Source organism: Haliotis cracherodii, unplaced genomic scaffold (assembly GCF_022045235.1).
Source record: "Haliotis cracherodii isolate W230 unplaced genomic scaffold, xgHalCrac1.p SCAF_2, whole genome shotgun sequence".
NCBI classification, from domain to species: Eukaryota; Metazoa; Mollusca; class Gastropoda; order Lepetellida; family Haliotidae; genus Haliotis; species Haliotis cracherodii.
Window position 1 is genome coordinate 2,681,975 of NW_027266275.1, and position 19,834 is coordinate 2,701,808.

General features: G+C 42.3%; 1 protein-coding gene across 3 annotated transcripts in view; it reads right to left on the minus strand.

The window, feature by feature from the left end:
- The window catches only part of LOC139469441 (RUN and FYVE domain-containing protein 2-like), a 72,137-nt gene that overhangs the window by 40,172 nt on the left and 12,131 nt on the right, over nt 1-19,834 (minus strand). Inside the window, exons 1-10 of one of the 3 annotated variants that reach the window (XM_071251611.1) lie at nt 19,138-19,614; nt 15,870-16,040; nt 13,345-13,462; nt 12,077-12,181; nt 11,270-11,393; nt 10,705-10,775; nt 9,521-9,595; nt 7,633-7,804; nt 6,950-7,066; nt 5,869-6,036 (exon numbers count right to left, since the gene is read on the minus strand). In XM_071251611.1, coding sequence (XP_071107712.1) covers nt 5,869-6,036; nt 6,950-7,066; nt 7,633-7,804; nt 9,521-9,595; nt 10,705-10,775; nt 11,270-11,393; nt 12,077-12,181; nt 13,345-13,462; nt 15,870-16,040; nt 19,138-19,264 — 1,248 coding nt within the window. In that variant the 5' untranslated portion in view covers nt 19,265-19,614. Of the gene's footprint in view, nt 1-5,868; nt 6,037-6,949; nt 7,067-7,632; nt 7,805-9,520; nt 9,596-10,704; nt 10,776-11,269; nt 11,394-12,076; nt 12,182-13,344; nt 13,463-15,869; nt 16,041-19,137; nt 19,615-19,834 lie in introns of those variants that run through there. The other 2 variants (XM_071251610.1, XM_071251608.1) reach the window with 2 other exon arrangements.

Sequence of the window (19,834 nt, forward strand, 5' to 3'; positions counted from 1 at the left end):
ACCACTTGGGTGAAACCCACGAGCACAGGCTTAGCGCTGACCAACCTACACACATAATCAGGGCACACCAGGATTTGAACCCTTCAGCAAAGGTTTCTCTGGTATCCAAGGAACACAACCATCAGCAATAAATATCTGACAACAGCCTCATGAAACTTATATTCAAAGCAGTACTTAATGACTCCAATACCAGCGTATATAAACAATAAACTGTATTTTGTAGAGGTTCAGAATTCATCTCTACCATAAAAATGTTGGCTATCTACCTTTGGCTTCAGTTGGCTTTCTGTGAGGCTGTATGAGTGTGTGAGGCCCTGTGTGAGGCTGTGTGTGAAGCTGTGTGAGGCTGTATGAGTTTATGAGGCCTTGTATGAGGCCCTGTGTAAGGCTGTGTGTGAGGCTGTATGAGGCCCTGTGTGAGTCCCTGTGTGTGAGGCTGTGTGTGAGGCTGTGTATGAGGCTGTGTGTGAGGCTGTATGTATGGCTGAGGCCCTGTGTGAGGCTGTGTGTGACACTGTGTGTGTGGGTGTACATGTGATCGTGTGTGAGACTGTCTGCGAGTCTATGTGTGTGTGGCTGTGTGTGTGACACTCTGTGTGTGTGGCTGTGTGTGAGATCGTGTGTGAGAGCCTGTGTGTTTGGCTGTACGTGACACTGTTTGTGTGTGAGGCTGTATGTGATATTGCATGTGATGCTGTGTGTGAGACCATGTGTCTTTGGCTGTGTATGACACTCTGTGTGTGTGCCTGTGTGTGTGGCAGTGTGCTTGTACTAGTCTGGACTGATGCTGATTTATAGTGCTGAGATGCCATGCAGTTTAACAGGAATACCCCACTCAGACTCCACAGTATACTGACTCCGAGCTGACCAGTCCTTGTTTTGGCCCCTTCATGCCGAGTACCAGACAGGGTAACAACAAGTACCATCTTTTAACGTCTTTTGGTATGATGTGGCTGGGGATCAAACCACGGACCTTCCGCTCTCTGGGCGGACGCTCTACCACTAGACCACAGAGGCAGTCCTATTCCAGTTGTAAAGCTAAAACACAGATTGTGTTTGGGTTTGGCCGCACGGCTAGATCTACAAATACAGGCCCAGTAATTGAAATTGATTTGTGTTTCACACTAAGATGTCTATGCATTGAATTGGTTAGATTCCTGTGTATCTTAGCAGTTTCCTTTCAGCTGTATCAAGATGCAAGTGCGACCACACACTGTGGGAACTTTGCTCTTCGATTCCGTTGGCCAACTGCAGTCGTGAGTACTGCTAACAAGATATCTTTCCTTAGTTTCATTTAGAGTTATCTCCCTTTTTGGTACTCAAGCACCCATTACAGCCCATGTGCAGTGACTTCTGGCACCTTCCACGACAGGGCAACTTGTGCCCTTGTTCACTTCATGCATAGAAAGGAAAGATGCCGAGCTACAGATAAGCAGCGTATTCGCGTAAAATACTCCCTCAAACTACTCAAAACTCAATTACTTTCAATTTACTTGCGTACAGAAACGCATGCATTAAATGAAAAACTCAAATGTATAAAAACAGCACGCGTAAATACTCAATAAAGCTTTTTCAGCATGCGTACAACGGTGCTAATTTCCTAAACACAATTACAAACTAATTTACTTTCAAGTCAAGCCTATATATTTAGAACAGATATATAAGTCTAAAACATTATTTTATATTTTTTAAAATCTTAAATTGTACACTAATTTGGGGAAAGACCTAACAGATGAATATATGAGTAAAAAAATATTGGTTACCCAATGGAAAATGAAACTCAAAAGAAACCCTAGAATAAAAACTCAAAAACTCAATTGCTCAAAACGTTATCAGGAGTTCTGAGGATGTATGGAACACAACCACATCACAACATCCAGGAAATATGTCTTCACTGTCCTGCACCTATAGAATAACAAGACGACTAACAAATACTATATATATGTCATACAAGAGAAGACCCATGTTTCATTCCGTCGTGTACAATTGGTGAAGCCCAGCTAACAAAACTGACAAGTGTCAACTAAAGCATTCATATTTTTTACTGTTGTGTTTTCAAACCACTTTAGTAGGATATCATAATTATCACTGAAAATGCAATAAAACAGACTTTACTCAGTCACTAATATCTCCTAACTTCCCCGTTGCCATGGGGACTGTAGCCCTTGTCCTGGACGAGGGTTAGGGGATGACGTATGCCAGATGGAGGACCACATTCCATCCTTTTGGAGCAGACTGAACATTTACACATGGACATTTTACAGGAGAGTATACCGTATATGACCACTGATAAGCTGACCCCGTAGATTAGACAAGGTATTAACTTGACCATTGAATACGAAAGAAAATGATATGACCCGCAGATAAGCCGAACCAGATGTGAAAGGCAAAAAACACTGTGAAGTAGGACTGCAAGACATGTGCCGGTACTCAATAACATAAGATGAAAAATGTTGTAATTATATTGAATTGAGTGAGTATGGTTTTACGCCGCTTTTAGCAATATTCCAGCAATATCACGGCGGGGGACAACAGAAATGGTCTTCACACATTGTACCCATGTCGGGAATCGAACCCGGGTCTTCGGCGTGACGAGCGAATAATTATATTGAAAAAGTCATTATTATTTCTAATAAAGATTTAACAAAACCAGTCATCCACTTTCATAATGTGGGATGCTGTTTCACTTGTCTTTTTTAATCTCATAATGATCTTAGATAACTATCACTAAATCTTTGGTGACATGTTTCAACAAAAGTAATGGGATTACAACACACAAATTGGTTCACAATAATTTGCATTCATCACTCCTAAGTTCTCCTATGTTAACCTGTGAACCCTGAGACCCCTGTACCTGTGCGACTGACCACATGGTTTCACCTTACTCCATCACTACCCGACCCGTGAAGATTCCGAGGTAGAATAGGTCTTCAGCAACCCATACTTGCCGTAAAAGGCGACTATGCTTGTTGTAAAAGGCGACTAAGGGGATCGGGTGGTCAGGCTCACTGACTTGGTTGATACATGTCATCGATCCCAATTGCGTGGATCGATGCTCATGATGTCTGTCACTGGATTGACTGGTCCAGACTCGATTATTTACAGACCGCCGTCATATAGCTGGAACATTGCTGAGTGCGGCGTTAAACAACAAACCAACCAACCAGCCATCACTACCCTGTCCGTAATTGTATATGATGCAATAGGACTCAATGGCAGCCAAGAAGTTTATTCAAGAAATAAAATGTATGGAGGATGTTGGATGCCATACAATAAAAAAAAGGCAGATCCTTACATCAAAGACAAAAGTTCACTTCAGTTAAACAGTGTGTTAAGAAATGCATATAACTAGTACAGCATGTCAAGGATCAAATAGTAAGAACTGAGTTTGGACGAGACAAAGCACAGTCAATAGAGTGAGCAACATTCCACTTTTGTGGGTCATGATATGATATCATCCTGGTCAAAAACAACCACCTCATCACCATTCTAACTAGAGCCGAGTATCGCCTGGTATCTTGTGATACAATTTGTATTACAATACAGACTGACGATACTAATGGTATCACGATACACCATATCAAATAGTAAGAAATGATGAAATCACAGAAATACAGCTCTAAAACCTCTTTCTTCATACATTTATTTATTGGTATCTCAAAACATAAACAAAGAAAACCACAAGAACAAAACAGTTTGAATCAAAGGGATGCTTATAAAATGTAACAGTAAGTCATCATGTTCGCAGGTACTACATCCTTGTGTTCTGCCATGCTTACAGGTGGCGCTATGCTACTTCTGCAAGCTCCTTGCAGCGATAGCCCGTTCACGGAGCTCTTTAGACTATCGCTGCCACCAGTCAAAACCCCCCACTGTGATAGGTGGCCCCAACCATGCTTGGAGTTGAACTCGCAACCAAATGACCGTTATGTTTACAAAAAAGTGACGACTGTCGTGACGCCGAATACACTTACCCCTGCTAAATTACTTTCTTTCTTTGTCAATTTGAATTTCTATATTAACATGATATTGTAAGAATGTAAGGGAGAAGTTGATTGATTTTCCGTTAGTCTGCAATCTCTGACCAATCTGATTATACAAACAACAAATTAAATTCATCTGGAAAACTAGGTCAGTCGTAAACTTTTTCAAAATGAACTATGATGGCATTCCAAATGACATTAACAAAAGTATAAACGGTGCTACATTTTGGTTTCGAGGGCAAATTTCAAGATTCTTGTAATAGCTGTGCCCACACTGGTGGCAGCGATGTTACCGAGAGCGTAACGAAGGCGTCACATGCTGGGAAGGAGCTTGCTACTTCTGCCACAATGGGAGGTAACTCTATTACTCTATTATTGTTCTATTAATAGCATATTGCAATATCACATACTGATGATACAAGTACCGTATGTACCTAAGTATCGATGATATTCACATTCATCCATTGCGCCATCCATGGCTTAAGTACCACAGATAAGAGCAAATACAAGTATTGTGATACATATCGGATCATGAGCAAGGTATCATGGTACGTATCGGATCGCACAGCTGGTGTATCGTCCCAGCCCTATCATTAACAGAGCAACAGATCAACAGGAAAAGACAAGCCACTAGGACATACTACACCCTGTTATTGGTGTAGACAGTTGAACAATTACATGGGTACATGCTCCATTACCCAACACTGTAATACACGCCTGTCACTGGGAATTGATGTCAAACTGTAATATCCTTGAAGAGTTGTTCTGATCACATCCGGTGCCATGAGCTGCCGTTATTGGTAACAGTCCCATGCTGTCTGTACAGCTTGCTGGGAATATCCTTGAAGAGTTGTTCTAATCACATCCGGTGCCATGAGCTGCCGTTATTGGTAACAGTCCCACGCTGTCTGTACAGCTTGCTGGGAATGTCGGTCATCTGGAAACCTGTGATCCTAGTGAGGCAGTCATAACATTTCCCAGTCCCGGGATTGAAACATGAACATTCTGAAGTTAGGTTGCAGCCTTGTCCACAAGACAAAAGCGTTTATGATGTCAGCTGACAAGGAAAGGCTGTCCTCTGTGGATGCCCCACTCCTGCTGCACGGACATGACCATCCAAATACACACACGTCCAGACACCAGGACATTGTTTGGGTGCAGCAAGTCCACAGATAATCAAGGTACAAGGAAGAAGATCATACTGCAACAGTCACACAATATCAGCCTGTTCTCCATGTGATGGGCATGTGAAGGCTATTGAAGGGCAAATGGCTACCCATTCATTGCGCTCACCATCCACAGTACATAATGACACCGTTGTTCCAGCTCATGATCAGAATTGTTGACACAGGCCGCTGACTAAAGGGTTATGACTCTGCAGCATCACAATTAGGAAGTGTTTAATACTGTAGAAGTTAGTGGAAGCCACAGACATATCAGGGATTTATAGCATCATCGTGGCATACATATATTATTGCATAACAATTCAGACAATCCTTCTTGCATCACAATGGCAGATGGTGACATGGTGTTATCATGGCATTACTTTGTACACACAGGCAGCAGTGATTTATTGTGCAACATTACAGGCTCAACGCTATGTTCACACAGCAGCAAACATACACAGTCATTTAAACATCACACTATGCATTCAGCATGCTCAGTGTCAGGGCTGGGGGCACCTGTTATGTGTCGCCACACCAGTATTGATGACGTGTGATGGGGGCACCTGTTATATGTCGCCACACCAGTATTGATGACGCGATTGGGGCATCTGTTATGTGTCGCCACATCAGTATTGATGGCGTGTGATGGGGGCACCTGTTACGTTTTGCCACATCAGTATTGATATTGTGTGAGTGGGCATGTGTCACGTGTCGCTCACCTGCAGTTTGTGGTACATCTCCTGGTTTATGGACTTGATCTCATCCAGCTGTTGACGAAGTGTCACAATGCTGTCCTGTTTCTCGTGGATGTCCCGCTCAAGGAGTCGCATCGCCAGCTCCATCTCCGTCTTCATCCCAATCTGTAGCTCCAGCTCGCGCTCCACATCCTGGAAACATTGTACACATAGAAATACACTGTATGGCAAGGTGAAACAATCATAGGTTAAAGGGTGTCTTAAACCATGTTTGTCCCCGACACCAGCCCCATCTCTGTCCCTCTGACACCAGCCTCATCTCTGTCCCTCTGACAACTCACCGGCCCCACCTCTGTCCCCCTGACAACTCACCAGCCCCACCACTGCCCCCCTGACACCAGCCCCATCTCTGTCCCCCTTACACCAGTCCCATCTCTGTCCCCCTAACAACTCGCCAGCCCCATCTCTGTCCCCCTGACATCAGCCCCATCTCTGTCCCCCAGACAACTCACCAGCCCCATCTCTGTCCCCCTGACAACTCACCAGCCCCATCTCTGTCCCCCTGACAACTCACCAGCCCCATCTCTGTCCCCACTGACACCAGCCCCATCTCTGTCCCCCCTGAAAACTCACCAGCCCCATCTCTGTCCCCCCCTGACAACTCACCAGGCCCATCTATGTCCCCCAGACAACTCATCAGCCCCACCTCTGTCCCCCAGACAACTCACCAGCCCCATCTCTGTCCCCCTGACAACTCATCAGCCCCATCTCTGTTCCCACTGACAACTCACCAGCCCCATCTCTGTCCCCCCTGACTACTCACCAGCCCCACCTCTGTCCCCCAGACAACTCACCAGCCCCATCTCTGTCCCCCTGACAACTCATCAGCCCCATCTCTGTCCCCACTGACAACTCACCAGCCCCATCTCTGTCCCCCCTGACTACTCACCAGCCCCATCTCTGTCCCCCTGACAACTCATCAGCCCCATCTCTGTCCCCCCTGACAACCCACCAGCCCCATCTCTGTCCCCCTGACAACTCACCAGCCTCATCTCTGTCCCCCTGACAACTCATCAGCCCCATCTCTGTCCCCCTGACAACTCACCAGCCTCATCTCGGTCTCCCCCTCCAGCTGCTGTTTTACACCAGTGTACAGGTTCTCAAGCCCCGCCCGGTTTGTCTGGTATGTCTCACGCTCCACATCAATGTCTTGCTTGGTTGCCTATGAAATCAAGTGAAGGGAATTTTCAAATTGATAGGAGCAAATTAACCTCTTAGATATATGGAGTTTTGACCAAACAAAGGTCCTAACAGTAGACTGCATCACTGTTTCATACAGCTGTCATGTGACAAGTGCAAAGTCTATTGCAGACAAACCACCTGGACCAACAATCCAGAGATCGCAACTGTCAGCAACAATCCATGCCATCAGGTACAAGGACAGGCTATCAATGAAGTCACCACCCCATCCATGTGGTCACCTCGTACAACCAGCTTTGCTTGCTGGGAACGTACGATCCTACCTGGACGAGGGAAAACATCTTGTGAGATACACTGCATCCTCTGTACAGGTAAATTAGTCATGGCAGGCACAGTATTTCCATTTCTCTACACTCCAGTCCATTGCAGACATCATAAATATTGATTAGCCATCACATTCTATGTGCCAACAGTTTCCATTGAAGAAGCCCATTTGCTCACACCTAACATACCTAGAATGATAGCTGGATGTTAGGAGTGGTTTTCAGTCCACTACACAACAAACAGACATCAGCAGTGTGAACATACCTCCATCTGTTTCTGCAAGCCCTCCGTCACAAAGTCCCGCTCTCTGCGGAGAAGGTCGTTTTCCTCTTGGATGGTGAGAATGCTGTTTTTGGCGATGGCGAGATCTTCCTTCATAAGTGCATTTGTTGTCTGCAGGTGCTCCATCTTCTGCTGGAGGTTGGTCACAGTTGCGCTGGAACATGAATATGAACAGGTCAACACAAACGTTCCTGGGTCAACACAAACGTTCCTGGGTCAACACAAACACAGTCAGGTCAACACAACCATTCCAGGGTCAACACAACCGTTCAAGGATCAACACAAATGTTCTTGGGTCAACACAAACACAGTCAGGTCAACACAACCATTCCAGGGTCAACACAAACGTTCCTGGGTCAACACAACCATTCCAGGGTCAACACAAACGTTCCTGGGTCAACACAAACGTTCCTGGGTCAACAAAACCGTGCCTGGGTCAACACAAACACAGTCAGGTCAACACAACCGTTCAAGGATCAACACAAATGTTCCTGGGTCAACACAAACACAGTCAGGTCAACACAAACATTCCTGGGTCAACACAAACACAGTCAGGTCAACACAAACGTTCCAGGGTCAACACAAACATTCCAGGGTCAACACAAATGTTCCAGGGTCAACACAAACACAGTCAGGTCAACACAACCGTTCCAGGGTCAACACATACACAGTCAGGTCAATGCTAATACACCAACGTCAACACAAACATACCCAGGTCAACACAACCATTCCTGGGTCAACACAAACACAGTCAGGTCAACACAACCGTTCCAGGGTCAACACAAACACAGTCAGGTCAATGCTAATACACAAACGTCAACACAAACATACCCAGGTCAACACAAGCATACCCAGGTCAATACAAGCATATCCAGGTCAACACAAGCATACCCAAGTCAACACAAGCATACCCAGGTCAACACAAGCATACCTAAGTCAACACAAGCATATCCAGGTCAACACAAGCATACCCAGGTCAACACAAGCACACCCAGGTCAACACAAGCATACCCAAGTCAACACAAGCATACCCAAGTCAACACAAGCATACCCAGGTCAACACAAGCATACCCAAGTCAACACAAGCATAACCAGGACAATACAAGCATATCCAGGTCAACATGAGAATACCCAAGTCAACACAAGCATAACCAAGTCAACACAAGCATACCCAGGTCAACACAAGCATACCCAGGTCAACACAAACACAGTCAGGTCAACACAACCGTTCCAGGGTCAACACAAACACAGTCAGGTCAATGCTAATACACCAACGTCAACACAAACATACCCAGGTCAACACAAGCATACCCAAGTCAACACAAGCATACCCAAGTCAACACAAGCATACCCAGGTCAACACAAGCATACCCAGGTCAACACAAGCATACCCAGGTCAACACAAGCATACCCAGGTCAACATAAGCATACCCAAGTCAACACAAGCATACCCAAGTCAACACAAGCATACCCAGGTCAACACAAGCATACCCAGGACAATACAAGCATATCCAGGTCAACATGAGAATACCCAAGTCAACACAAGAATACCCAGATCAACATGAGAATACCCAGGTCAACACAAGCATACCAAGGTCAACACAAGAATACCTAAGTCAACACAAGAATACCCAGGTCAACACAAGCATACCAAGGTCAACACAAGAATACCTAAGTCAACACAAGAATACCCAGGTCAACACAAGAATACCCAGGTCAACTCAAGAATACACATTAGTGTTCAGGGAGAAGATATTGTGGCCCCTCCTGGCAGGGACTATGTGACTCCCTGTTAGTAACCTGGACAGAAAGACCACTGAGTCAGTCTAGGGTAATAGGGACATGTATACAGTGAAATGCCTCCACTTACTTAAGGTGTCTATTGAGTTCTTCCAGATAGTTCTTCTGATCCAGAATGGTCGCCATTTTGGACTTGCCTTCCACACTAGAAAAAAAACCAGATGAACGTGTTTGTTAATGAACATTGTTCAAAACTGTAAATCAAGAAAACAATGCGAGTATGAAATAAATGCGAAAAATCTAGGCTAATGGAATATTTTGTGATGTCAGGTTCACTGGGCAGAAACAATTACCGGTACATACATATAACAAAGCTCAGGTAAACGATGTACTTGAGCCTTGTATTCAGACAGTGCTTCCCACCAAGCTGAACCATGTCAAGTGTGCTCAATTTGTTACACAAGTTGATCAAGATGTGATGACAGTCGCCAACCATGTATGATGGCATCTTTGTTGTTGGTAACCTTGTCAAATAATCTTGTAACAACATCAGTAACAGCAGCCATGGTGATGCATTACACACCACATTTGGAACCTGTACAATCTTTGTTGGTGACCCGACCTCTCATCTGAATATACATTATCAGGAATTTCCTGGTTTTTGTTTCTTGGAAGTGGGATCACATGTCAAGTTGTTGAAGTTAAATCTATATACGAGCAAACGCTATTCAATCTATTCCAAGTCTACATTATTGGTGTTATCATTTGCTGATTAGTTAAAATTACAGTTCAAAGGCATGGTGAGGTGAGGTGAAATGGGGATGAACGTCGCATCCTAGATTATTGCACTTATATAGCGATGTGCATGCACACGTGCGTGTGTGTGTGTGTGTGTGTGTGTGTGGCTGCTTGTACTAGTCAGGACTAAGCGGATTAATAGTGCTAGCCAACTGAGATACCATGCCACAGTTTAACATGAATGCCCCACCAAGACACAGTATGCTCACTCACAGCCGACCAGTCCTTGTTTTAGCCCCTTGTTGCCAAGAACAAGGCAGGGTAACAACAAGTACCATCTTTTAAAGTCTTTTGGTATGACGCAGCCAGGGATCGAACCCAGGACCTTCCACTTTCAAGGCGGACGGTCCACCACTAGAGTACGGAGACTGTCTCAAAGGCAGGGCTATTCACATCAAATTCATAATGCACTTGCACTAAGCTCATGATTTACAGTAATTCTTCCATACTGGAGTAACACAAACCTGACACTTTCAAAAGCAACAGAAACTATTCCAGAAATAGCATCCTGCTCACCTTTCAGATTCATCGTTGTCACCATTGTACTTGCCTCCCTTCAGGTATAAGCTAAAGTCAATCACGCCCATCTGAAAAGAGACTCGCCTGTAAGTGTGGCTGAAGGGGTTCCAGCATAGCGTACTACAGAAATGTAGTGTCCGAAATAACTGCCTCCCCAGCCTGATACCTTTTCTCTTATGAACTTTTCCTCCACCTGCCCGGCTGTCTGGCAGATAATTTTAAGACTACTTATGTATTCAGAATTTATTATAACTCCTTGTAGATTCTCAAGTAATTGTTTGCATATTTCAACTGAATTAAGATTAGATTTGTCTCATATTTTTTCACGATTTTTCAATATTAACAATGTCTGAATGCGGGCAGGTAACTTTGAGGATGGGCAGGCAACACTTATAAGTCACAAGCCCAACTGTATTGTTGGGTTCTAAAATTATTTCAAACACTGCAGATATTTGTGACTGAACAATTGTTCTATAATAATCTTCACACCGACCTCAACACAGAAATAAATGGAGTCAATTTCTGACTCAACTCAGGACTAAAGAAGAACGTTCATACTGACCGGCTGGTCCAGATCCTCCTCCTTGATGCAGAGATTGCAGTCAATGACATTGAGCCCCACCAGCAGCCCGGCTATCACCATCCCTTCATCCTCCATCATCAAGGCCCCACCCTCATAGAAGTCACTGAAACATCGTGGCACAGATAACATCGTAGTACAGATAACATAAACACCTCCCATTCCCACCTTTATTCCAGCAATGAGGCACTGAAACACTGAGTCACAGATAACATAAACACCTCCAATTCCCACCCTTATTCCAGCAATGAGGCACTGAAACATCGTGGCACAGATAACATAAACACCTCCAATTCCCACCTTTATTCCAACAATGAGGCACTGAAACACTGAGTCACAGATAACATAAACACCTCCAATTCCCACCTTTATTCCAGCAATGAGGCACTGAAACACTGAGTCACAGATAACATAAACACCTCCAATTCCCACCTTTATTCCAACAATGAGGCACTGAAACACTGAGTCACAGATAACATAAACACCTCCAATTCCCACCTTTATTCCAACAAGGACAGAATAACTAATGATTACATTATCACCCCACCAGCCCCTGAAACCTTGCTTCAATAACAAATCCCTTTACATTGCAGGATACACAACGGATGATAATGTACCAACTAAATCATGTTGCATTATTCAATGGTTGAAATTACGGATGAAAGTCTTGGTGTCCTTGTCAAAATTCTTGTTGATAAAACATCAAGACTTCAAGCACACTTAGAAAAACTCCCCAGGCCCTGCGACCACCCATAACACTAAGTAGGAGGTACCCTTCTTCCCGCTCACCTAAGCATATTATCCTTCTTCTCTATCATAATCTTGAAGTAGTCGGCCAGAGTCTTCTGCATCAGGGCTAGGCGGATCCATGCACGTGCTCGGCCCAGCGGCGTTCTGGAATACATCAGTAGCTATAAAACTGGTTCAAATCCCAAACCAGAGGCAATCAATATAATTGTCCTGGCCACACCGTTGTGCCTCTCAATGTAATACAACAGCTTGTGATGTTCTTATGCATCTCAACTTGACCTGGCATGTCCACTGACAGATGGACCAGGGAGTACATGAAACTGGACATTTAAAACAACTGTGATAATTAAAGTGGCCAACTTCTTGTTTTTGAGAAAATATGAAATACTGGCTATGACATAATGTGAGTCTCCTACAGTTTGTAACATTGTGAGAAGACAAAACTAAATACAAGAAGGGTAAATGTTGGTGAATACTTCATGGGTTTGTAGCCTGGTGTGCCCCACGTTCCTCCATCACAAGGCAACACACATGGTCACAATGCCGAGTAGTTGCTGTTCATAACACCCTGGTTCCTGTGAGAAGGAAACATGTGAGACCTATGCTCAATTTACATCATACAAACAGCAATGTTTCCTAGTTGACACCGAGCTCCACACATTGTTTCAGTGTCAGGCGATAGTAGGGTTCACACGATGTGCAGCATGGAGTAGAGCTCATTGGACTCAGATACATATGCCCTTACATCATTAGCTGACGAAAATAAGACATATCACCTCTACACTGCATATTGGCCCAATTCATTCATTCATTCATTCATTCATTCATTCATTCATTCAGTGAGTGAGTGAGTGAGTGAGTGAGTGAGTGAGTGAGTGAGTGAGTGAGTGAGTGAGTGAGTGAGTGAGTGAGTGAGTGAGTGAGTGAGTGAGAGTGAGTGAGAGGGCTGGGTTTTAACACTGCTAAGTAATATTGTGGCCTGTCAGCTGAATGTTGGTGGAAAGCCCAAAGTGATGTAGATCTCAGACGTTTACCACCTTGGAGAAACCCACGAGCACGGGTATGGTGCTGACAAACCTAGCAACACAATTGGGAACCAGGATGCAAATCATAGGTTTCTGGACCACCCGATCCCTGGTTGATAGAGGAACATAGTGCATGCATACATACCCGAGAATATTGATGATGGAGTAAATGTTTGTCATTTTCTTTATTGAAGAAATGTACAAAGGAAGTTAAAGATGGCCATCATATAAATTGCCTCCAACCCGAAGGTATAGCCCCCCAGAATACAGTTCATCACTTACTTGATGTGTGGCATGTCCCGCACGCTCGTGGTTATCTCCCCTGCTTCAGGAGCGAACTTTTCAAAAGCTTCTAGCACCCCCCAGAACTCTTTCCGATCACGCAAAATACCTTTTCTGGCTGAAAATAATATCACAATATTATGGCCCCACAATACACAAAACTGAAATGTATCAGTCGTAAATTTAACAGTAAACAAGTGCAAAAGTGAGAGTGGCTCACTAATACCCCCAACCCACCTAGTGTGTCAGTAGTCACAAATTAAATAGCTAGGATAGGGTTAGGCAGGGTTCCCCCTAGACTCCAATATCTGGGAGTCACCTTGACTCAGCCTATGAATTTTTGGGAGTCAAAAATATTTTTTGAGAGTCAAATGTTTTATTGTATGATTAATGAAATTTAAAGTGTTCACTGTTAATGTTACACTTAAAGTTAAGTATATTTTAAATATTATATGTCTTTAGTTAACAAGTGCTAATTAATGTTCTCAGCTGATTGTACTACAGAGAAATAAAGGATAAATGAATGAAAAACAAAGTTTGTTGGTTTTATTTTTTCACAATCTTTAATTACTTCACAGCTCATGAAACAATTTACAGTGACACTAATACAGGATGAATAAATAACATCAGTCTCAACTGTGAGACATAATTTTTAATCATGCATGGATATTAAAAACCATTTCATGTCAGATTATAATTTAATACCATTAACGCATTTACATCTTTTATCTAGTTATCTTGTATTATCTATCAACAGTGAAGTTAAACTGAAGAATTGTGAACACTCGTAATATTTTCTGGTTGAATACAGTTTATTAGCAACAACAAACACGCCCAAAGCTTTACATTTCGTATATACCATATTTATTCGTGTATAATACACACTTGTGTATAATACGCACCCCTAATTATGGGCAATTAAATCCTGAAAAAAATATCTCTTGTGTATAATACGCACAGACTTTTCTTCAGTCTCATTTCGGGCTGTCATGATCTGTCATCGGAAATAGCATAACAAATCCGAATTGAATTACCCAAGTTAATCCTGTTGTTACACTATCTGGTAATAAAAATGTGTTCTCTGTATATCTGACCTTATGTTTGTCATCTATTTTATTAATTATTCAAAATTTCATTCAATAATGTTTACCTAAATTTCGGCAAAAACATGTGTCCCTCCGATACTTACAATTTCTGTTTACCCCGTTCCGCTTAACCACATACTATGACCGCGCCAAATCACATTATTCACCGCTCAATGATAATATTTTCTTTTGTTTCATTTTTTACAAGTCTACACATCTAGATAAACATATGTCATGGTTAACTTTTAGTGAGAAAATTTTAAGACGTTTGCATATATTGTCTTCAGAAAATGTTTATAAATTAAGTTCAGGTGAGTAGTTGTAATATTTTCATTCCAAAGCTGGTAAACAACAACATAGATATTTTGAAATTGCGTCAGTCATGACGCAGTCATTTATTTCTGGACGTATTTTTCCTTAATTGAGAGTCATATACGCAAGAATTCTGCATCAGGGGAAACCCTGGCTAGGGTTTGAAAAATTCATAAAAAAATGGAAAATTAATAAACACAATTTTTTTCTTTTGACTGCACCCCTCAATATGACACAGATTATATGTACTAAGTTTGAGATGAATCCACTGAATAGTTTAAGAGCAATCGCGTGGACAAAGTTTTTAGACGGACGTAAGGGTTTGAAAAATTCATAAAGAAATGGAAAATTAATAAAAACAATTTTTTTCTTTTGACTGCACCCCTTCATATGACACAGATTATATGTACTAAGTTTGAGATGAATCCCCTGAATAGTTTAAGAGAAATCGCGAGGACAAAGTTTTTGGACGGACAGACTGACAGATGGAAGGACGGACAGACAGATGGACGGACGGACGGAATCTTGGTATAACTTTATACCCCCGACATTTTGCACAAAAGCACAAAAGACGAAGCATTTGAAATAATCAGCACACAGAACATATTTCACCAGTTCTACAAGCCCTTCATTGACTACCACTCAAACAAAGAATTCACTTCAAAGTTTTCCCTCTTTGATACAGATCCTAGCACATATATCTCCAAATGTTATCAGGGTCAGTAAGGTACCGTAAGGCATTCCCTCTGCTCTGTGGTCGACTTTAAAGTACAAAAACAAAAATGGGTGACAGAGACTCCTGGACAGAGTCTGTACTGTGGAACAGTCTTCTTCTATCAGGACCACAGCATCCAAAACAACCCTCAAATCAGTAATAAAAACCCACCTTTGCTTAGTTGTCTCCCCACAAAGCTAACTGATAATCCTACACTTGTGTTCTTTAAAGCAACACGATGCAAGTTCATTATTATTGTTACGACTACTTTCCTCTAAAGACTCCCAGACATCAAATTAGTGGCACTTCCTACACACCAAAGGTCAACAAACTGAGGGTTGTCGGGACTAAAGAAGTTACTGTAACTATGTACATCACTGTGTATTATGATCTTCCTCATCTAACATACATACGTTTGAGTCCATGTCGAAGCACATGCTCGAGCACCACGAAGAACTGTTGGAGTGGAACATGGTCATCGTCCAGCATCCGGCCATGGGCCAAGGACGAGTCTATCAGTTCCTTCACAATAAGTTTGGAGACATTCAACAAGTTGGCCCTCTCAATCGTCCTTGGGTCCTTTCCTGCAACACAACAAAATACAAAATAATGCCAACAACCATATTCACTATCACGGAAAACAACTGACCATTGCCAGCAGAGGAATGATGATACGTTATTTGTACCAGAAGTCAGAGTGGAGGCGAGCGTTCTTCTCCCAGGACACATGGTACTACCACTCAGCAATGGCCTGCAATGGCCTGCAATGGCCTGCACTCACAGAACTCATATTAGGCGTATTCCGGAAAAACGGTGTCTAAGCAAAAAGGCGACCTTTTAGGTTTAGCTATCTGCAGAAAGGAGAATCGTGGTGCATATTGAAGTTTCTTGCTATTTGGTTTGAGTATAGTTAAGGGATTATGATTGAGGGGCTGTGTGAATATCTTACCTGACATACGCTCAATATAGAAAACACACTTTACTGAACTTAGTTCACCTATCTGTGTATTGAAAACATTGACATATATATCCCTTGCTGAAGTTATGTGCATCACAAGCAAGATGGCAAATGCACAGGTAGACTACAACTTCCTTCCCATGTTGTGCAGTTGCAGATGTTTGTATGTTGGTGGTTTAATGTATAGGATCAGCAAGTGAAAGGCTAGTACTCCAACAACACTGACATCAATCGATTCGTGAGATGTTGAGCAGTCCTGCCTTAAGTACCATTGCAAGAGGTAAGTAACCATAATATTTACTTACTTTTATTTTGAGTTTTGTCAATTGAACCTAATATGTAAAAAGCAAATAATTAATTTATGTACTCCTCTTGTTTAATTTGTAGCTTTTGCTTTCTTGTATGACTTTCTTGTATGGCTCCAAATGCTAGCAGATATGCCACAGGACAACTGGCCCGGATTACGTCACAGCAACTTGGATTGAGGGAGGCTGGGACTAGTCTTCACTGAACCACCACGGGACGACAGGTCCATGCATTAATTACCATTTGGAGCAGTGGAGGCCTGAGCCAATCTTCATGAAAATGTCAGGTCCTCGAACGAACAACCATTTGGAGCAGTGGAGGCCTGAGCCAATCTTCACAGAACCACCAATGAACTAAAAGTCCAAGAGCGAACAACCATTTTTAGGGGTGGCATGGAAGAATAAAGCAACTTATTGGCAAAGCCCATCGAAACGCATTTTAAGTGACATGATTTCTGTGTGCCGAACAGAAGGTGAACGACGTACACTTCGTCCAGGACACTTCTGGTCAGAGACCACCTCCACAGAAAAAGAGATATACCGATTTACAGAGAGGACTGGAAGAATGAGTGAGTGAGTTTGGTTTTATGTCACTTTTAGCAATATTCCAGCAATATCACGGCGGGGACACCAGAAATGGGCTTCACACATTGTGCCCATGTCGGGAATTGAACCCGGGGCTTCGGCTTGATGAGCAAACGGAAGACTGTAATGGAATACGCCAGCAGCGCATCACATGTTGTAAATTTTACTTTTGATATGACCCTACCCAGGTGCAAGTCTTAGCTTGTGAAAACGCAATAATATCTCATTGGAAGAAATTTGCAGGAATGCAACTGCCAAAAGTATACAATGTTGTTACACACGATAAAAAGTCGCCTCTCTTGCGAAAGAAGCAGAAAGATAACCCCATGAAAGATAAGTGAAAACAATGTTTAAATACACCAGGTTCAAGGTGAAGAAGGTTGTGCAAATTCATGTCATAATTATTGTTACACATTAGCAATATTCTTTATAAAGGTGTATGTTAAACACTGTGGAATATCTCGGTATATCATGGATTATCATGGTATATTTTGGTATATTGCTGAATATCATGGAATATCACGGTATATTGTGGAATATCATTGAACATCTTTGCGTGTTGTTTCACATCAAGGAATATCAAGGAATATTTACGTATATTTTGGAATATGATAGAATATCTTGGTATATTTATGAATATCATTGAATATCTTGGTGTGTTGCTTTATATCATGGAATGGAATATCTTTGTATAACAAGGAATATTATAGAATATTTTGCTTTAGTATAGTATATCACATGGAATATCTTGGTATATCTAGGTATATGATGGTATATCATGCATTGTATGTTGCATGTTCTGCGAGGTAAAACTGACCACAGTGAATCTGCTCAATTCATTGTGAGCTTGTATGTAAACTACATAAATCAACACTTTCAAGTGTCTCAAATATACACGATGAAACTTTACATAACCTAATAATGGTAATCTTTCTTAGCCTGCGAGGGGTTCATAAGCAGAAACCTCAAGGACAAACATGACACAACAATAACAATTACAGATTCCTGACAGTTCAACATCCAAACATACTGAGTTATAATGACAAACAATTCAATATCCATTAACTTGTCAGATGTTTTATCTTAGTTATCAGTAATTCAACAAAGTTCACGTCATGTTTCTGTGACTGACATTTTCAGTGTTTCATATGAAACCACACCGCCCACCTCCAGGTGTGTTTAGGTGTTAGCTTAGAACTATTTGTAAACTCTCGGTTACCATGGTTACTCTTATAAATGTTGACAACACATGCAGAATGCTGATATATTGAACTGTTCCAAACAATAAAAATATTTACACTTTTTATACATTTAACACTGCTCAATATAATATATGCATGATATGGAATGAAAACTTCATTTTAATTGATGATGTCTACAGTACAGTTTTGACAGATATTGTTTATGTGAATAGAATCGTGACAGTGCAAACATTCACAAAATAATCAATATTGCCTTCATCATGTTCATCCACGTTTGTTATTGTGAGACATATTGCACACGCGGGCCATGGTGAACGGACACTAACATCTAAATGTCACAGATTAACATCAACATAATTTGTCTTTCTGGGACACATGACAACGCCAGCATGTTGCATGTCACTCACATAAAATCAACATGTTTGTTGACATTACCAAAATTACCAATCATGTTCAAATATCACATTTATCTTTCCCTGAATTCTAATTAATGTCTTAGCAACATATTTACAGATTGTTCCCCATATTCCAATACCATAAATTATTTTGAAAAATTCCTTCAATGGAAACGGACCATATGAGAAAAGAATGTACCCACTCCACCCCCCTGCCACGCCCCTCCCTCGCCTACCATCGTCGGAGGAGACGATCATCTCGTCATGCAGTTGCAACTGGACATCGCTGAGCTCTCGCAGACACAGCCAGTCGCCATCAACAGACACACGGAAATTACACAGATAAATGGTTTCTTCTGCCATGATGCACTATCTGTGGGAAGCAGTGTCTTCAGTCAGTGAGAGAATGCCCTCCACAGAATGTTCAGTGAATGTGGCCTAAGGCAGCTAGCAGTGCCAGCAGGCAGAGGACACTGTATTCTTCCTCCATGTTGTCTTCCCACATACCAGGAACCTGCTGTCTCAGAGTACAAGGTATTGATCTCAGCCAATGCACACAATCATTATGCTAATATACCCCGGCACCAAGGGACACTAGGCTGGCCATCCACATCTCCCTGTGGCGAGACAGCTTGATCACTGAGCCGTGGCGACACGCTCCCCTAGCAGTGCTCGCTATTCTTGTCAAGAATGGCCTGGCCAGGTAGCTGATGTTCACTGCTCACCAGTGCTGTGAACCAAGCATCTCATGGCTGACAGCTGAAGGCTTCATACATTATGACAATTAGCAGTCAAAGGGAGGCAACTCTTGTTACCTGGCAGATTCTGGGACATTCTGATACACGGGTAGTGAAAGACCCTGTTCAGAACCAGTGACAAACTCAAAATTAGATTTTCACAGAATGACATTAATTTTGTAAACTAAATAGATTA